The sequence below is a fragment of the Phlebotomus papatasi genome, chromosome 3 (assembly GCF_024763615.1).
Source record: "Phlebotomus papatasi isolate M1 chromosome 3, Ppap_2.1, whole genome shotgun sequence".
Lineage (NCBI taxonomy): Eukaryota > Metazoa > Arthropoda > Insecta > Diptera > Psychodidae > Phlebotomus > Phlebotomus papatasi.
This window is the reverse complement of record NC_077224.1, coordinates 68,937,530-68,950,380: the sequence shown is the minus strand read 5'-3', so window position 1 is coordinate 68,950,380 and position 12,851 is coordinate 68,937,530. Positions and strand designations below refer to the sequence as shown.

Genomic DNA, 12,851 nt, shown 5'->3' with positions numbered 1-12,851 from the left:
ATTTCCCCTATTCTTGTAGATAGAAACCTCAGAATTTTTTTTAAAGAAGCCAATATTTAACGAAAATTTCTTCTAGTGTGTAGAGTAGACTGAAGACACCATTAGATTACTTTCAGATTGAAGGTTTAACCCAGTTCTTGAAGACCTTGAAATTTTTAAAAATCAATTGAATTATTTGTCTCTAATATCGAATCTTAACCCAAAATTTACCCAAAAAAAACCCTTCTTATAATAAATACTTAAAGAAATTAGATGTTAAGTTGTATAGAAGGAATTGGGGTACCTTTTAAGTAGCGCTCTTTCATCCCATTCTTAAAAGGTTTGCGCTACGTTTCCGGACTTCGCAAATATGATCATGTTTCTGCTTTTGCAAACTCTATTCTCGGCCTACCACAGATCTCCTATCTTGAAGTTCGTGTGGTGGACTTTATTTCCCGACTTCTTTGCACCGGTAGGCCCCGGTACCTTGCGGAGCTCGTAGTTCCTGGATCCCCTGCTAGGTCTTCGTGTCTCCGTGTGCCCGGTTCAGGGAGTCGTAATTTTCGCAATTCTTTCTTTGTGCAAGGTGTCATTCTTTGGAATTCCCTTCCTAGGAAGCGAAAGAGGGGGCTTATCTTGAATTATGTGGCTTCCACTCATTCCTCGGGTACAACATCACATTTGTATAAAGGACATACTGTTCTTTTTCTTCTAAATAAATTGAATTGAATTGAATTCAGCCTTATTCACAATTTGTTTATGGATCTAAATTATATCACGGTAAGGGCCAGTTACATTTTAAAATAAAAGAAAATCTTATTTTGAAAGGTCTACAATTCAAAAGTACCCCATTTTCCCCTATATTTTAGAAATAGAAATTTGATACTTTCATTGTTGACCTGTTTACAAAATTAAGCGGATGTTTCTAAAATAATTTTAAAATATTTTTTTCTGTATTTCTTTAAAATTTAAATATCAATGATATTTTTCAAGTTAATCTTTAATCTACAATACAAATCACTCATATAACTCTGTTCATGGACAATGCTTTGCAATTTCAAGCGCCTCCCGCTGGTGTTTAAAGTAGAAAAATATGCAAAAATATAAATGGAATTTTCGGTGGTGAAGAAGCATAAGAGACCTGTATGGTAATACATCAATTAATTAATGTTGGATTGAAGTGGCACTCTATAGTACATGAATACATCTGGAGGACACCCAGAGAGCCTTTCATAAGAGATGCTTCTGGCATAGTACTAACGGAGAATTAGAATTTTTCTCAGATAATTTTATGCTAATTGGATTTATTTGCTGCCTCAGTCACATCTCTCCTCTTGAATAGTGTAATTTGTGTAGTGGCGTAAAATTCAAAGTTATTCTGGGGTTTCTTGTTTGCTCTCCTCGTCAACCCCATGTGAGAGATTCTGCGGGAATAAAATGCAAATGCCAACACGAAAATTCAAAATCTCCTGCTATAGCGTTTCCAGGTTTGGGGAGTAGTGTCGTTCCCAGCTGTAATATTAAATGTTTCTAATTCGGATCTACAATATAGAAACAAAGAAATATGGGAGTCGAGCTTGATGTTATTACTTCTATTTCAGCAATTCCGGAGAAGTTTTTTTTTATTTAGGGAGGTTTTTTTTAGAAGAGGATAAGGGATACGAATTGGAAAGGGTAATGAATTTTAATCGACGATTTTCAATGTGGATTTAGCATTCCGATTTTGGAGGTCCTAATTTGGACAAAAGTTACTCTGTACAATTGTGAAGTGCTTAATAATCAGTACCGTACTTAAGATCATGCGCTCTTTAATTCAGCAATAATTATACTCAACTAATGATGCTCCTATATCGGTTAGTTGCCGACAAGGATGTGGCAAGTTAATTTTTTTATATGGAGCTATTTGAAGCCAATTCCTAAATTGATCTCGGACTCAGCTCACAGTGCTCCGAGGAAAAAATTTATTTAAACAAAAATTTAGTATATTTATCCCTCCATACGGAAAGGTGTCCTATAATACGGAAAAACTTCTCACTTTTTGGTTATTTAGTGTAACGGTGGCGAGTGCAAAAAAAATCCCATATAAATTTAAATCTAAGTATGAGAAAGTGGCTTCAAATTTCAGGCAACTTGCCAGGGGCGTGGTTGCTGATGAGCTAACCTGGCATGCATATAAAGTCCATATGGAAGAGTTTTTTCTAGACATGTATAGGGAATTTGTTCAATATCGACATAAATTTCTCTACTGTGTAGAGGTCATAACACTGCCTAGAAAATGCTGCGATGTACTTTAATGAATTTTCAGTATATCTGTATACTTCATGTGAACAACATCTACTCGCTAAAATATTAAGCCGTGTGTTTGCTCTCATGAGTGAGATTAAACTTGGGTATTAACCATTTTCAGTCAGTGAAAAGGCATGTTGCATCTATTCTTGTATAACGACTTGTCACCTTTATAGCGCGAATACCTCTTCTGTGTGTTGACTTAACGAGATTCCCTAATATCTTCAAAGAAGATCTTGTTCCTCAAAGGGATGTAGTGTACGTAAGTACTTACGGATAGGTCCTACTTAACTGAAGTGGAAGTTCTAGCCTACCTCTATCAGAGCTTAGTCAAAAGTATGTTGAATGAAACATCCCCAACCGCATCTACTTGTTTCGTGGAGACACAACAAGGCGCCAGGGGGTTTACAAGAGAATCAGCAGGAGCTGGTAGAAGAGGGTTGAATATCCCATTGAGCTTTGGTGGGTCTGGGCATAAATAAATGCTGGAGGTATACTTCAAGAGGCGGACAATGCAATATTGCAGTATATGAGGGTGGCAGCTTGAATTCATGCAAATTAAACATCCATCCAACATTGTCAGTGCCGCCCAGATACTCTGGTGCTCCTGCATGTTACGCCGTTTGGACGATGAATGTGTGCATTTCCATTTGACCCCCCGATTGCGGGGTTGGAGGTTTGTGGGGTACAGGAAATAATACTGAAATCGCATTTCAATGTATCACACACAAATGTGCATTATATTTTCAGTGAATTATTTAAATATCATCACTATAGAAGCGTTTATGGCACTTGATTTCCTCTCTGGCGTCACTGCTGCATCGACTGAAGATCATTTACATATATGTCGCTAAATGGTTAGGGAATTTACGATGAATGTCAAAGGGAAATTAGTCACAATTGATTTTTTTTTACAATCTGGATTTATTGATATATTTTATACTAGCACCAGAAGAAGCATAGAATGTCAAAATCACAATTATTACTACAACATTAGTTTTAATTTCTGATTTTTTTCCGCAATATACAGACTGGGATTTGTGGATGTTATAAAATGGTTTTAAATGTGATATTTTGTGAATTTTAATGTGAAAATATCGCGTAAAATCGATCATGCAGACCATAATTTTGCCTTCCATTCATGCGAACTCTACCAATAGATCCATTTTCAATTTTAATGCCAATCATCTATTTGCGATTGCGAGGAGATGAATGAGGACATTTGTATTTCCGGCGGACAATTGATTGACCTGTCATCCGTTGGAGGGTAGAATAAATTTTGGACTTTTGTATTTATACCGAAACTGCTGGGGGAAATTGCGCTATTGAAGAGATAGACGATAAATCATTTTGGGTAAAAGGGACGCCGAAAGAGAAAGGTGCCATATATTTCAGGTGAGGAACAAAGAAAGTGTCCAGGAGGAAAGTCAAACAAGTGTTGGAATAATTGCAAAAGAGTCCCAATGGTCTTCTGTGTGACTGTATATGTTGTTATATGTAATTTTGCATTGTGGTGTAGTACGGAGCATGAAGATCAATTGAAGTGCATAGAAGCAGATACAGAGACGATGTGCATCTATCAAGCATGAAGAGGAACAATTGGTGTCCACTATGAGTGTGAGACGCCTGCCCGGCTGACCAAGCGCTGTGCTATTTGAGTAGCAAAATATGATCAAGAACGTCAGGAAACGGTAATTTTTACGTTATTCAATTCAACTGAATAATACCTTAAGAAAATTTAAATTACTATATGTTTTTATAAGTTTATTCACACTAAATTGTGTTTTATTAACTTTGCAAAGTGATTAATTAACTTAATGTTTTTGTCAGATATTCCAACAGTTCCAAGTTATAGATTCTTTTCGAAGTTGGAGAAAAGTGTTCAAGTTAACATGTACAAACCGAGTTTTCACGAATCCAGTCGGTGTAGGCGGCTACTCGCGCGTACATTACTGGAGTATCTTTTTGAATACACATATCTTTATAAGGAGTCCAAGTAGCAATACCAATTTGAAGAAATTTACTACCTTCCCATCGACCAAGCGGACTTCCTGAATCACGAGAGCATATCTGCAAAAATAAAGATTATACAAGTTCTCAAAAGTTGGAATATTGAATTATTTACAGTTGGTCCAGGAGTTAGTGGTTTTGTACAAATGTTAAAGTGGATCTCGATGCCCGCTTGAAGAGAAGTATCGTTTTTTAAAGCATTAAAACACTCAGCTATTGGAATTATACGCATATCTGCGCGCTGAAGTATACGTGGAAACCCCATAGGCACATCAGCTATGCCCCATCCTGAAAGAACTGCTTCACTCGACAAGATAGGATCTTCGAGTTCTGGTAAAATCACTGGCTGGACATATTCATTGTAGAAGAGTGGCTTTTTGAAATGAATTACGCCGACGTCATAGTCTTGTCCTTTCCGATTTGGTTAGATAAAAATAAATTAGGTTAGTGTGAAACCCATATGAATTATCTAATTTGAGCAGTATAAAGTGTGATGAATTTGCGTCTTAAATGGCTAGGGGTAATAAATTAAGTACAATAGATCTCCTACCCTACAATCACAATGCACTCTTAAGATCTCCCATAGTTCCATGTATCCGTTTTGGGGTGAAAATTGCATCATATTATAGGTAAAGTGTAATTTTACACATAGGCATATACTTTGGAAGGGCAACATATATGCCTTTCAAAGATAAGGGGGAAAAGTTTATAGGATAGATAGAGGGAAAAGAGGAGGAGCTGAATTTCACCTCCACTGTATATAGTCGTCTGCCATTCCTGCCAGTCCACCCTGAGCATTCTCGTCTTTTGTGTGTCTGGGGAGGCTCTTAGACAATCGTCTGGGATCTCGCTCACTTGGGTCATGGTGAGATTCTTACCTGCCAAGCGCTCCCCAGTGATTCTGTTGAAAACTGTTTGAAAATAATTAAATCAACTATACTTTTACTACGTACTGTAAGTTTTATATTTAGGATGTTGTATGCCGAAATCAAGAAAAGTCACTTGTGTGTCCTTTGAAACGTAAGTCAAGTTAAAGGTTCCGGCAACAACACGGATTTGTCCTGTATTAATCCTGCTGTTATCAATGCAATGACCCGCCGTAAGGCCCCACTGAGTATTTAGGATTGAGCCGCCACAAAGGTGAGGTTCTATGCGTTCTGGCCAACGTTTAAAGAAATCTTGTATCGAAATCATATGAGGAAACTCTCCCTGAGTAGCATTCGTTCCTCCAAATAGTCGAAGGACTGTAAGAACAATAACTTTTAAAGTTTACCCAAACTTATCATTCATAATAGAAAATCACATGTATTATCGGCCAGAGAGTCGATAAATAAATTCACGAACAGTAGAATTATCATTATTTTTTAACTTCACAGTGTTACTACTTGTTGATGTGAGATCTACACTATATTTATATTACATTTTATCAATAGAAACTAAATACATTTGACACACATATGAGCGGAACTTCCTATGATTTAATTTTAATTGAAAATTTTTCTAATTATAATCTTTATGTGCTTAATAGTCTTTTTTCCAAGTTGCTTTTGACTCTGCAAAACCCGAAGTATAATGTCGCGCGAAATTTTTAGTTTGCGAAACCTATACAATCTATGAAAAGATTTCTCATAATTTGCGTCTCATGATATCGGCGGTTGAGTCAGCAACTGTGTTAACTGCATTTGTTTTTTGTCTGCATTCAACGTAAACGACGCATCGCTGCGTGGCGTTCGCAGTTAGCATAGTTGCTAATCAAACCGACGATATGTTGAAATCGGCGTTAAGACGACGATGTCTACACAAGGGATGGAACAAAAAAAAACACAGGCACGACGCAAACTCAATTCAACTAAATTTGACACTTCTCCCTCTTACCGTAGACGCGGGTGACTTTATCTTCTTGTGGCGATTATCTCACCCCGCTGCTCGTAATTCACTTACTCAAATGGCCATTTACGTCACTTTTAGAGAAAAGTCTCATGCACAACTCCGCGCCATTCGTCGCAGCATTCGAGGATTTTGAAGACATTGTCCACCATATTCTTCCATTTCGTTTGGAGACGCTCCCTCCTTTTTGTCATCTGGATTTCGCTAATAGCTTTCTTGGCAATCTATCCTCTGGCATAGGATGAGATGGGATAATTTGGAATCATGTCTAATTTGGAACTGTGGTATTTTCTAGCAGTTTTAAATGACAAAAGGAAAGATCGAAGAGCAAATACCCTTAAATGTAAAGTCTTGCATCTCTTCGTGATTTCCTGTTTATCTTTGACCATTTGAAACAGTGCGAAAATCTCAAAATTCCAAAACAGACATGATTCCAAATTACCCTATTTACTCTACGGCAAATGTGATCAAACCAGATCAATCTTCTCGCTCAGATAGATACTACATTGGCGGTCTCTCCATAAATAGTATAGATTCATACTTCCAGTATAGTTCATACTTGTCCGTTATTCTCCCGTTTAAAGACATCGGCCGCTGAAGTGCTACAGCAAATGTGAGAAGTCTGGGCCTTTTGCAGGGCAATAGCGTTAAAGCGCAATGGATTCCAACCATATATCTCAATGTGTAAGAATAAGTCAGGTAACCTTAAGTCTACCTGAATTTGTAGCGAGATAAAAAGATTACTTCCAAAACCTGTTGTATGAAAGCAATGGACAGTCGGAGAAGGTAGAGGAGATACTGGCTATCGACGGTCAGGATGGGGATACCCCTTCTTTGATGGATGTGGCAGGAGAACCTGCTGTTTGAGGAACAGCAAAACCTTAGGTGAATACAATATCCCTGTGGAATTGGTGACACATGGAGAGGATGAGCTTTTCAACAGCATCCAAAAGATTGGAATATGGAGCTTATTACCTCAAATTACAAAAAGGATGATCATTTAAAGTTTAGACAGTAGGAGCAACAGAGGAATTGACACTGTGTACGATGTTAAGTTATGATTGATCCTGGATAAGCTGAATCCATATACTTGAAGAGCCATTGGAGAATACTAGGCAGACTTTCGGCCTGGGAGATCTACGGCCAATCAGCACACAACATTTTAGTATATCAGCTGTTCGTGGATTTGAGACAGACCTATGACACGATCAATAGAGGAGTTTCGAGGAATGCCATTCTGGAGATTATCTGCCCCCAAACCTCATATCTTTAGTAAGGAAGACTATCTAATAAACCCAATATGCCAAGCGATGGCAGTAGGTGAAATGTCGTAAGCTTTCAGAGCAAACATGGGCTTAATTTAAGGGATGCTCTGTCCCCGACTCTTTCAACATCGGGTATAATGAGGGGTCGTGTATCTATAACAAGTCTTCGCAGATGTTGTCATGGGCTAACGACATCAATATCATATGTTCATTGGCGACTCTGCATCAAGATTTCGTTGGTATCCCACTTTGGACGAGTGGAATTTGTTGTCAATGAGTCCAAGTACCTCCAATCGATGGTAACGAGTAATGAAGTCGGGATGAATGCTAATGTGCTAGAAGCAATTACGACTGAAACCGAGAGGCAGCTTTACGTATTCAAAATAATGATTAAACTACTTTCCCATTAGTCTGTCTAGTGCAAAACGAGAAACTTGCGGTGGAAAATAGAAGCTACTTTGCACCTTTTGTTGATATTTTGATCAAAGAACGTCTCGTGGTCAACGAAAAGCTAAGTTGTACCTTAGCTTTTCTTGAATTCGAGCACCTAAGGATGTTCTTCATCGATCTGATCTACCGTGTCCAATCGGTGAAGATTATCCTTAGAAACGCTTACAATTAGCAGGGGTGTAATTACCCTCGAAAACCAAAGTTAAGTTCAACTACCGTACTTATTTATTTTATTTATTTCTAATGTACCGGGCTTTTATTGCCATTTTATACATTGTTCAGTTTAGAAGTTTAATATTCAGTTTGCAACGTTTCGTGAAAAATGTCCATTCAGACGCTTTAATCCAGGGGGGTGACATTAGCTCTGAAAAATGGACCGGTTTTAGTGTAATTTTTTCTGTTTTCGTACACATTTCACGAGATATCTCCAAAACTACGTAGGTTGTCAATTTAGGGTTTTCGGTTCCCTCTTTCTTATTAAATTGGCTTTTATTTTGTATTAGTATTTTTTACTAATTCATTCTACAATGACAGAAAACAGCTAATAAACTCAAAAGTTTTTTAGGCTCGCTAGAAACATATGGAAAACATAAGAAATGTCATGCCCCTGCTTCAATCATTTGACCCGGGCGGGACTCGAACTCACAACTGTGGCAGTCGAGCCGAGGGTCACACCGCCCAAGAGCCGAACGCTCTTACCAATTGCACCACGGACTCCTTACTACCGTGCTTTCAATGTCCATTCAACTTTAAATTGATATCCAAATTACAGTTGCGTTAAGACTACATGTCCACCGGGCTCCTCATCGTGCAGCTTGAGTACCACAATGGGGAAGCTCTCATTATATATTTTTTTCAGCATCATTCTACATTGGATGCGGATGATGATTCGGGAAAAATCTGATCGATTTTTCACCATCCACCATTCATACGTATATAGTGGTTGTGTCTTCGTGTACGTGACAGATTAATGGCTTTTCAATGTCGCTTCCGATATATTGTCTGTGTGATGGATAGAAATTATATCACAATATGCTCACCGTGTGATAAATTAAGGGGAACACTTTCAGGCAAATTATGCGATGGTCTCTATGCCAAAAAAAGAAACCCGAGAATACGACAATGATGGCTTTATGTGTAATTTCCCTTCCTCGTCCACCCATTTGTGAGTAATTTTTCCTTCTTCATGCCAACAATGCGGGTATCTTTCATTATATTCTATACTCCGTACTTTTCGCCCTAACCTTAAATTCCCATTTAATAACCCACCCCCGGAGGAGAACCCCAAACGTATGCGAATGCTATGGTGTTTTGAGGTGGTTGGAGGCATTTTATATCAAAACTGCCAACATTCATTCTCAACATGGAAAACCTCCTTATCCTCTTGCCACATCTTTACTCCTACCGCAGTTCTCTTCTTGTGTGTCAATAAGGGGTTTTGCTTGGGCGGAAATGGATTGCGTGACTCGGCAATTATGCAACACAATTGATTGTACGTCGAACCATTATGAAATTTATATCTACACTAACTCACTTTTGTTATATAGACATCATGCATTAAAAGCTGCGACATGCACAAATAAAAACATCTTCTGAGAATCTTTCATAGAATAACTTTCAATTTAAAAGTCTTTGGTGTTGGTAAGAATATATTGATGAATTTAACCATCAAGATTTATTTGGTTAATCGATTTTTAATACAAGATGCAATTCGTCGTTAAGGGACCACACCGTTCAGGGACTGATTTGGACACTGTGGATTTTTAGTCTTATCAGGAAGAGCTGAAGATCAACTTGTAGTTAAAATAGCGTTATCGTATGACTATACGTATGGAAAAGCGAGGATAAGTTATAGGGAGTTTCTTTTTAGAATCAGGAGTCCAAGTTTTTGGGAATTAAAGATTCAATCGCAGATGCTACCATCAGTATAAAACTTTAGCCTCGTATAGTCGTAATGGTTGTACAATGATTGGAAATATTGGTTTAAAATGATTGGAAATCAATGATTGGAAATATTGGTTTACTGGTTTAATTGAGCATAATAAATATCTAAAAATAATTATGACACTTGTCTGTTCGTCCTGGCTATCAATTGGTTTGTCTATTCACCCATTAATTGCTTCGCCAGTACGTCCTTCTGCCGTGCTTCCGTTCATACATAGGGTGCGACTAACTTTTTTTCTCATAACTTTAACATTTTTTAGGTGTAAAAATATATCAACATTTTTTTATGTTAATTTTACACCTTATTAAGGGTAAAATTAACATGAAAATGGGTAACTTTAACCCCTAATACACCTAAAAAAGGGTAATACTTACACCGATTTTGGATTAATACTGCAGGGTAAAATTAACATTTCATAACATTTCATAAGTTATTTTAACTTTTTCGGATTTCTCTTATTACTGTACTCCCCGTGCGTGTACTTGTAAGTATGTCCAACGACGGGCTTATTCGTTTACAAGTACTCGTACGTCGGGCCCTTCTTATTATTATAAACTCGTCCATTTATCTATAAGGTAAAGTACCCTCTAGTCGGCCGGTTTCTCAACTCGGCCAGTTGGACTATTTATTCAATGTACTTAGATTTATTTTAATATGGTCTTACCGATTTAACATTAGAAGGTGTATTATATTATATATAACGTAAATCAGTGAAAATTTCATAGAAATTGACTATAAAACGTTAAAAAATTGGTTAAATAATTCAACTGGCCGAGTTGAGAAACCGGCCGACTAGAGGGTACTTTACCTTACGTGAGTTTATCAATCCGCCCATATGTTAGCCCGATCGCGTCTCTTAGCTCTTCCGTTCAAACGTTCGCTTTGTCTGTTCGTATATCAATCAATCCACTTGTTTGTCGCCTGTACATCATTAGGCCCCTTTTCGTTCGTCCGTCCTTACATTTATTTATAATACATATTTGCCTGCATACACATTTTTCGTATTTATTTGTTTGATTATTTTGCTCGCATATTCGTCGATCTATACATCCACTTATCTTTATGCATATCCCATGCTTTCACTTGTTCATTCCTCCATCAGTCTGCTATCAGTTATAGAAGTCAAACGGTTGTAGCTAACGATGTGGGATCTTCGAGACGCGCACACCAACAATTAACAACTTTTGGGATCATTAGCATACCTCTTACTGTCATTAATCTCATCCATTTTTATTTAAAACCATAGTTTTTGTTACTTCTGAAAAACGACTCCAACATTTTCTTAAATGATCAAATAAGTTACTAAATTGTCCAAATGTTCATATCAATCATAGTCGACAAATGCAGTAAATCATCCCTTCTGGCTAAATTTCCAGATCAAAGATGAAACGCTCCTGAAAAGCTTATTACTTAACAGATTAGGATAAGTTAAAGATTATTTAAAAGATTTTATTATATACCGGACAATTTGCGACGGATTATGGATTAGTAATGTATATATCAGTAATAAACTTATTAACAGTATTTTACTTCGAAATTTAAATCTATTACACAGTTTACAGGTGATTTGTGAATCAGTTCAAGTCAACTGTTAACTGAACAGCATAAAAATAAAACATTTACCAGGGGGGTGACACTATCTCTGAAAAATGCGACCAGTTTTAGTGTAATTTTTTTCCTGTTTTCGTATATATTATATTTCACGAGATATTTCCAAAACTACGTAGGTTGCCGATTTGGGGTTTTCGGTTGCCTTTTCGTTATTAAATTGGCTTTTATTTTATGTTAGTATTATTTGTTAATTCATTCTACAATGACAGAAAACAGCTAATAAACTCAAAAGTTTTTTCGGCTCGCTTAAAATATATGGGAAACATTGGGAACGTAATGCCCTTGAAATTTACCATATTTGCGTTTTATAAAATTTATAGCATTAGTATTTATATCTGCCTATATATCTAGGGATAGTTTTCATCAATATAAGACTTCCAATTTTATAAAAATGCATTTTTGAAACATAATTTTGAAGAAAATACCTCCACTTTACATCAGGATTTTAGTCACTATTTTTTTCCGTTCTAAACTTAACTCCTAATTGTCACTTTACTCATTCAAAAATTTTGAAAAATAATTTTGTGCCGATAGAATTATTGGCGTCAGGATTTGAAGTATTTTGCAAATTTAGGACGCTTGAAGATTTCCCGTCCAAAAAAGTTTCAGTTTAATTTTAGTTGTAATGCGAATTATGCTATTCAAAATAATATTCACATTTAAAATCGCAAAAGAAAACAGCTTCAGCATCCTTGACTTGCCATACTCAAAAGAGAATCCTTGGCAGAATATAAATCACATTATTGCGCGTCTTTGCAGTAAAATGAGCCCTGCTGCTGGCATCGCGGTTGCAAAGGCACCCAGGGAAGTACAAAAGAAAATTCTACTTCCTCGTATGAATAAAATACTTTTGTAAATGTTCTCTTGTGCAAAAGTGGATGGGAAATGGTTCGAGAGGGATGAAAAAGGTAGAGGAAGGCAGCTTGTCAGCAAAATGAATAATATGAGTGCTCGAGCTTTGTTTTTCCACATTTCTTCGCCAGCTCATCGCCCGACCTCAATGAGGTTTGCGAGAGGGTGACTCCGGAAGAGGATGTTGAGTATTCAAAGGCAAATTGGGCACAAAACACGAAAGGATGGTTAAAAGAAGAAAATGTTTGAGGACAGCAGAAAAACAACGACAAGTTCAGCAAATTTGTGAGAGAGGAGGGCAAAATGCGAAAAACTTACAGTGACTGTACTACCTTCACCTATAACGGCTTCCACAGACTATGAGAAATTTCTGGCAATATTTGAAATTTTGAAAGAGTTTTTTATGTTTCTCTACAGGTAATTTGCTTTCAAAACTTTTCATAGTGTGTAAACTGTAGATGCTATGAGTCTGCCCCAAAAATCTAAAAGGCTGATTGAAAGAATGGAAAATTTCAAATGATCTTATTAGGGAAAAGCGCGCTACCTTCGGATGACTCAAGCTTCGA

At 37.0% G+C, this 12,851-nt stretch overlaps 1 protein-coding gene across 1 annotated transcript; it reads right to left on the bottom strand.

The window, feature by feature from the left end:
• Window positions 1-4,016: 4,016 nt before the first annotated feature.
• On the bottom strand, window positions 4,017-5,661 carry LOC129808148 (plasma kallikrein-like). The gene is made up of 4 exons (XM_055857909.1): window positions 5,579-5,661; window positions 5,229-5,519; window positions 4,391-4,686; window positions 4,017-4,335 (listed from the first exon to the last, which is right to left on the bottom strand). Exons 1-4 carry the CDS (start codon window positions 5,631-5,633, stop codon window positions 4,153-4,155), a joined length of 825 nt encoding a protein of 274 aa, XP_055713884.1. The 5' UTR covers window positions 5,634-5,661; the 3' UTR covers window positions 4,017-4,152.
• Window positions 5,662-12,851: the final 7,190 nt, after the last annotated feature.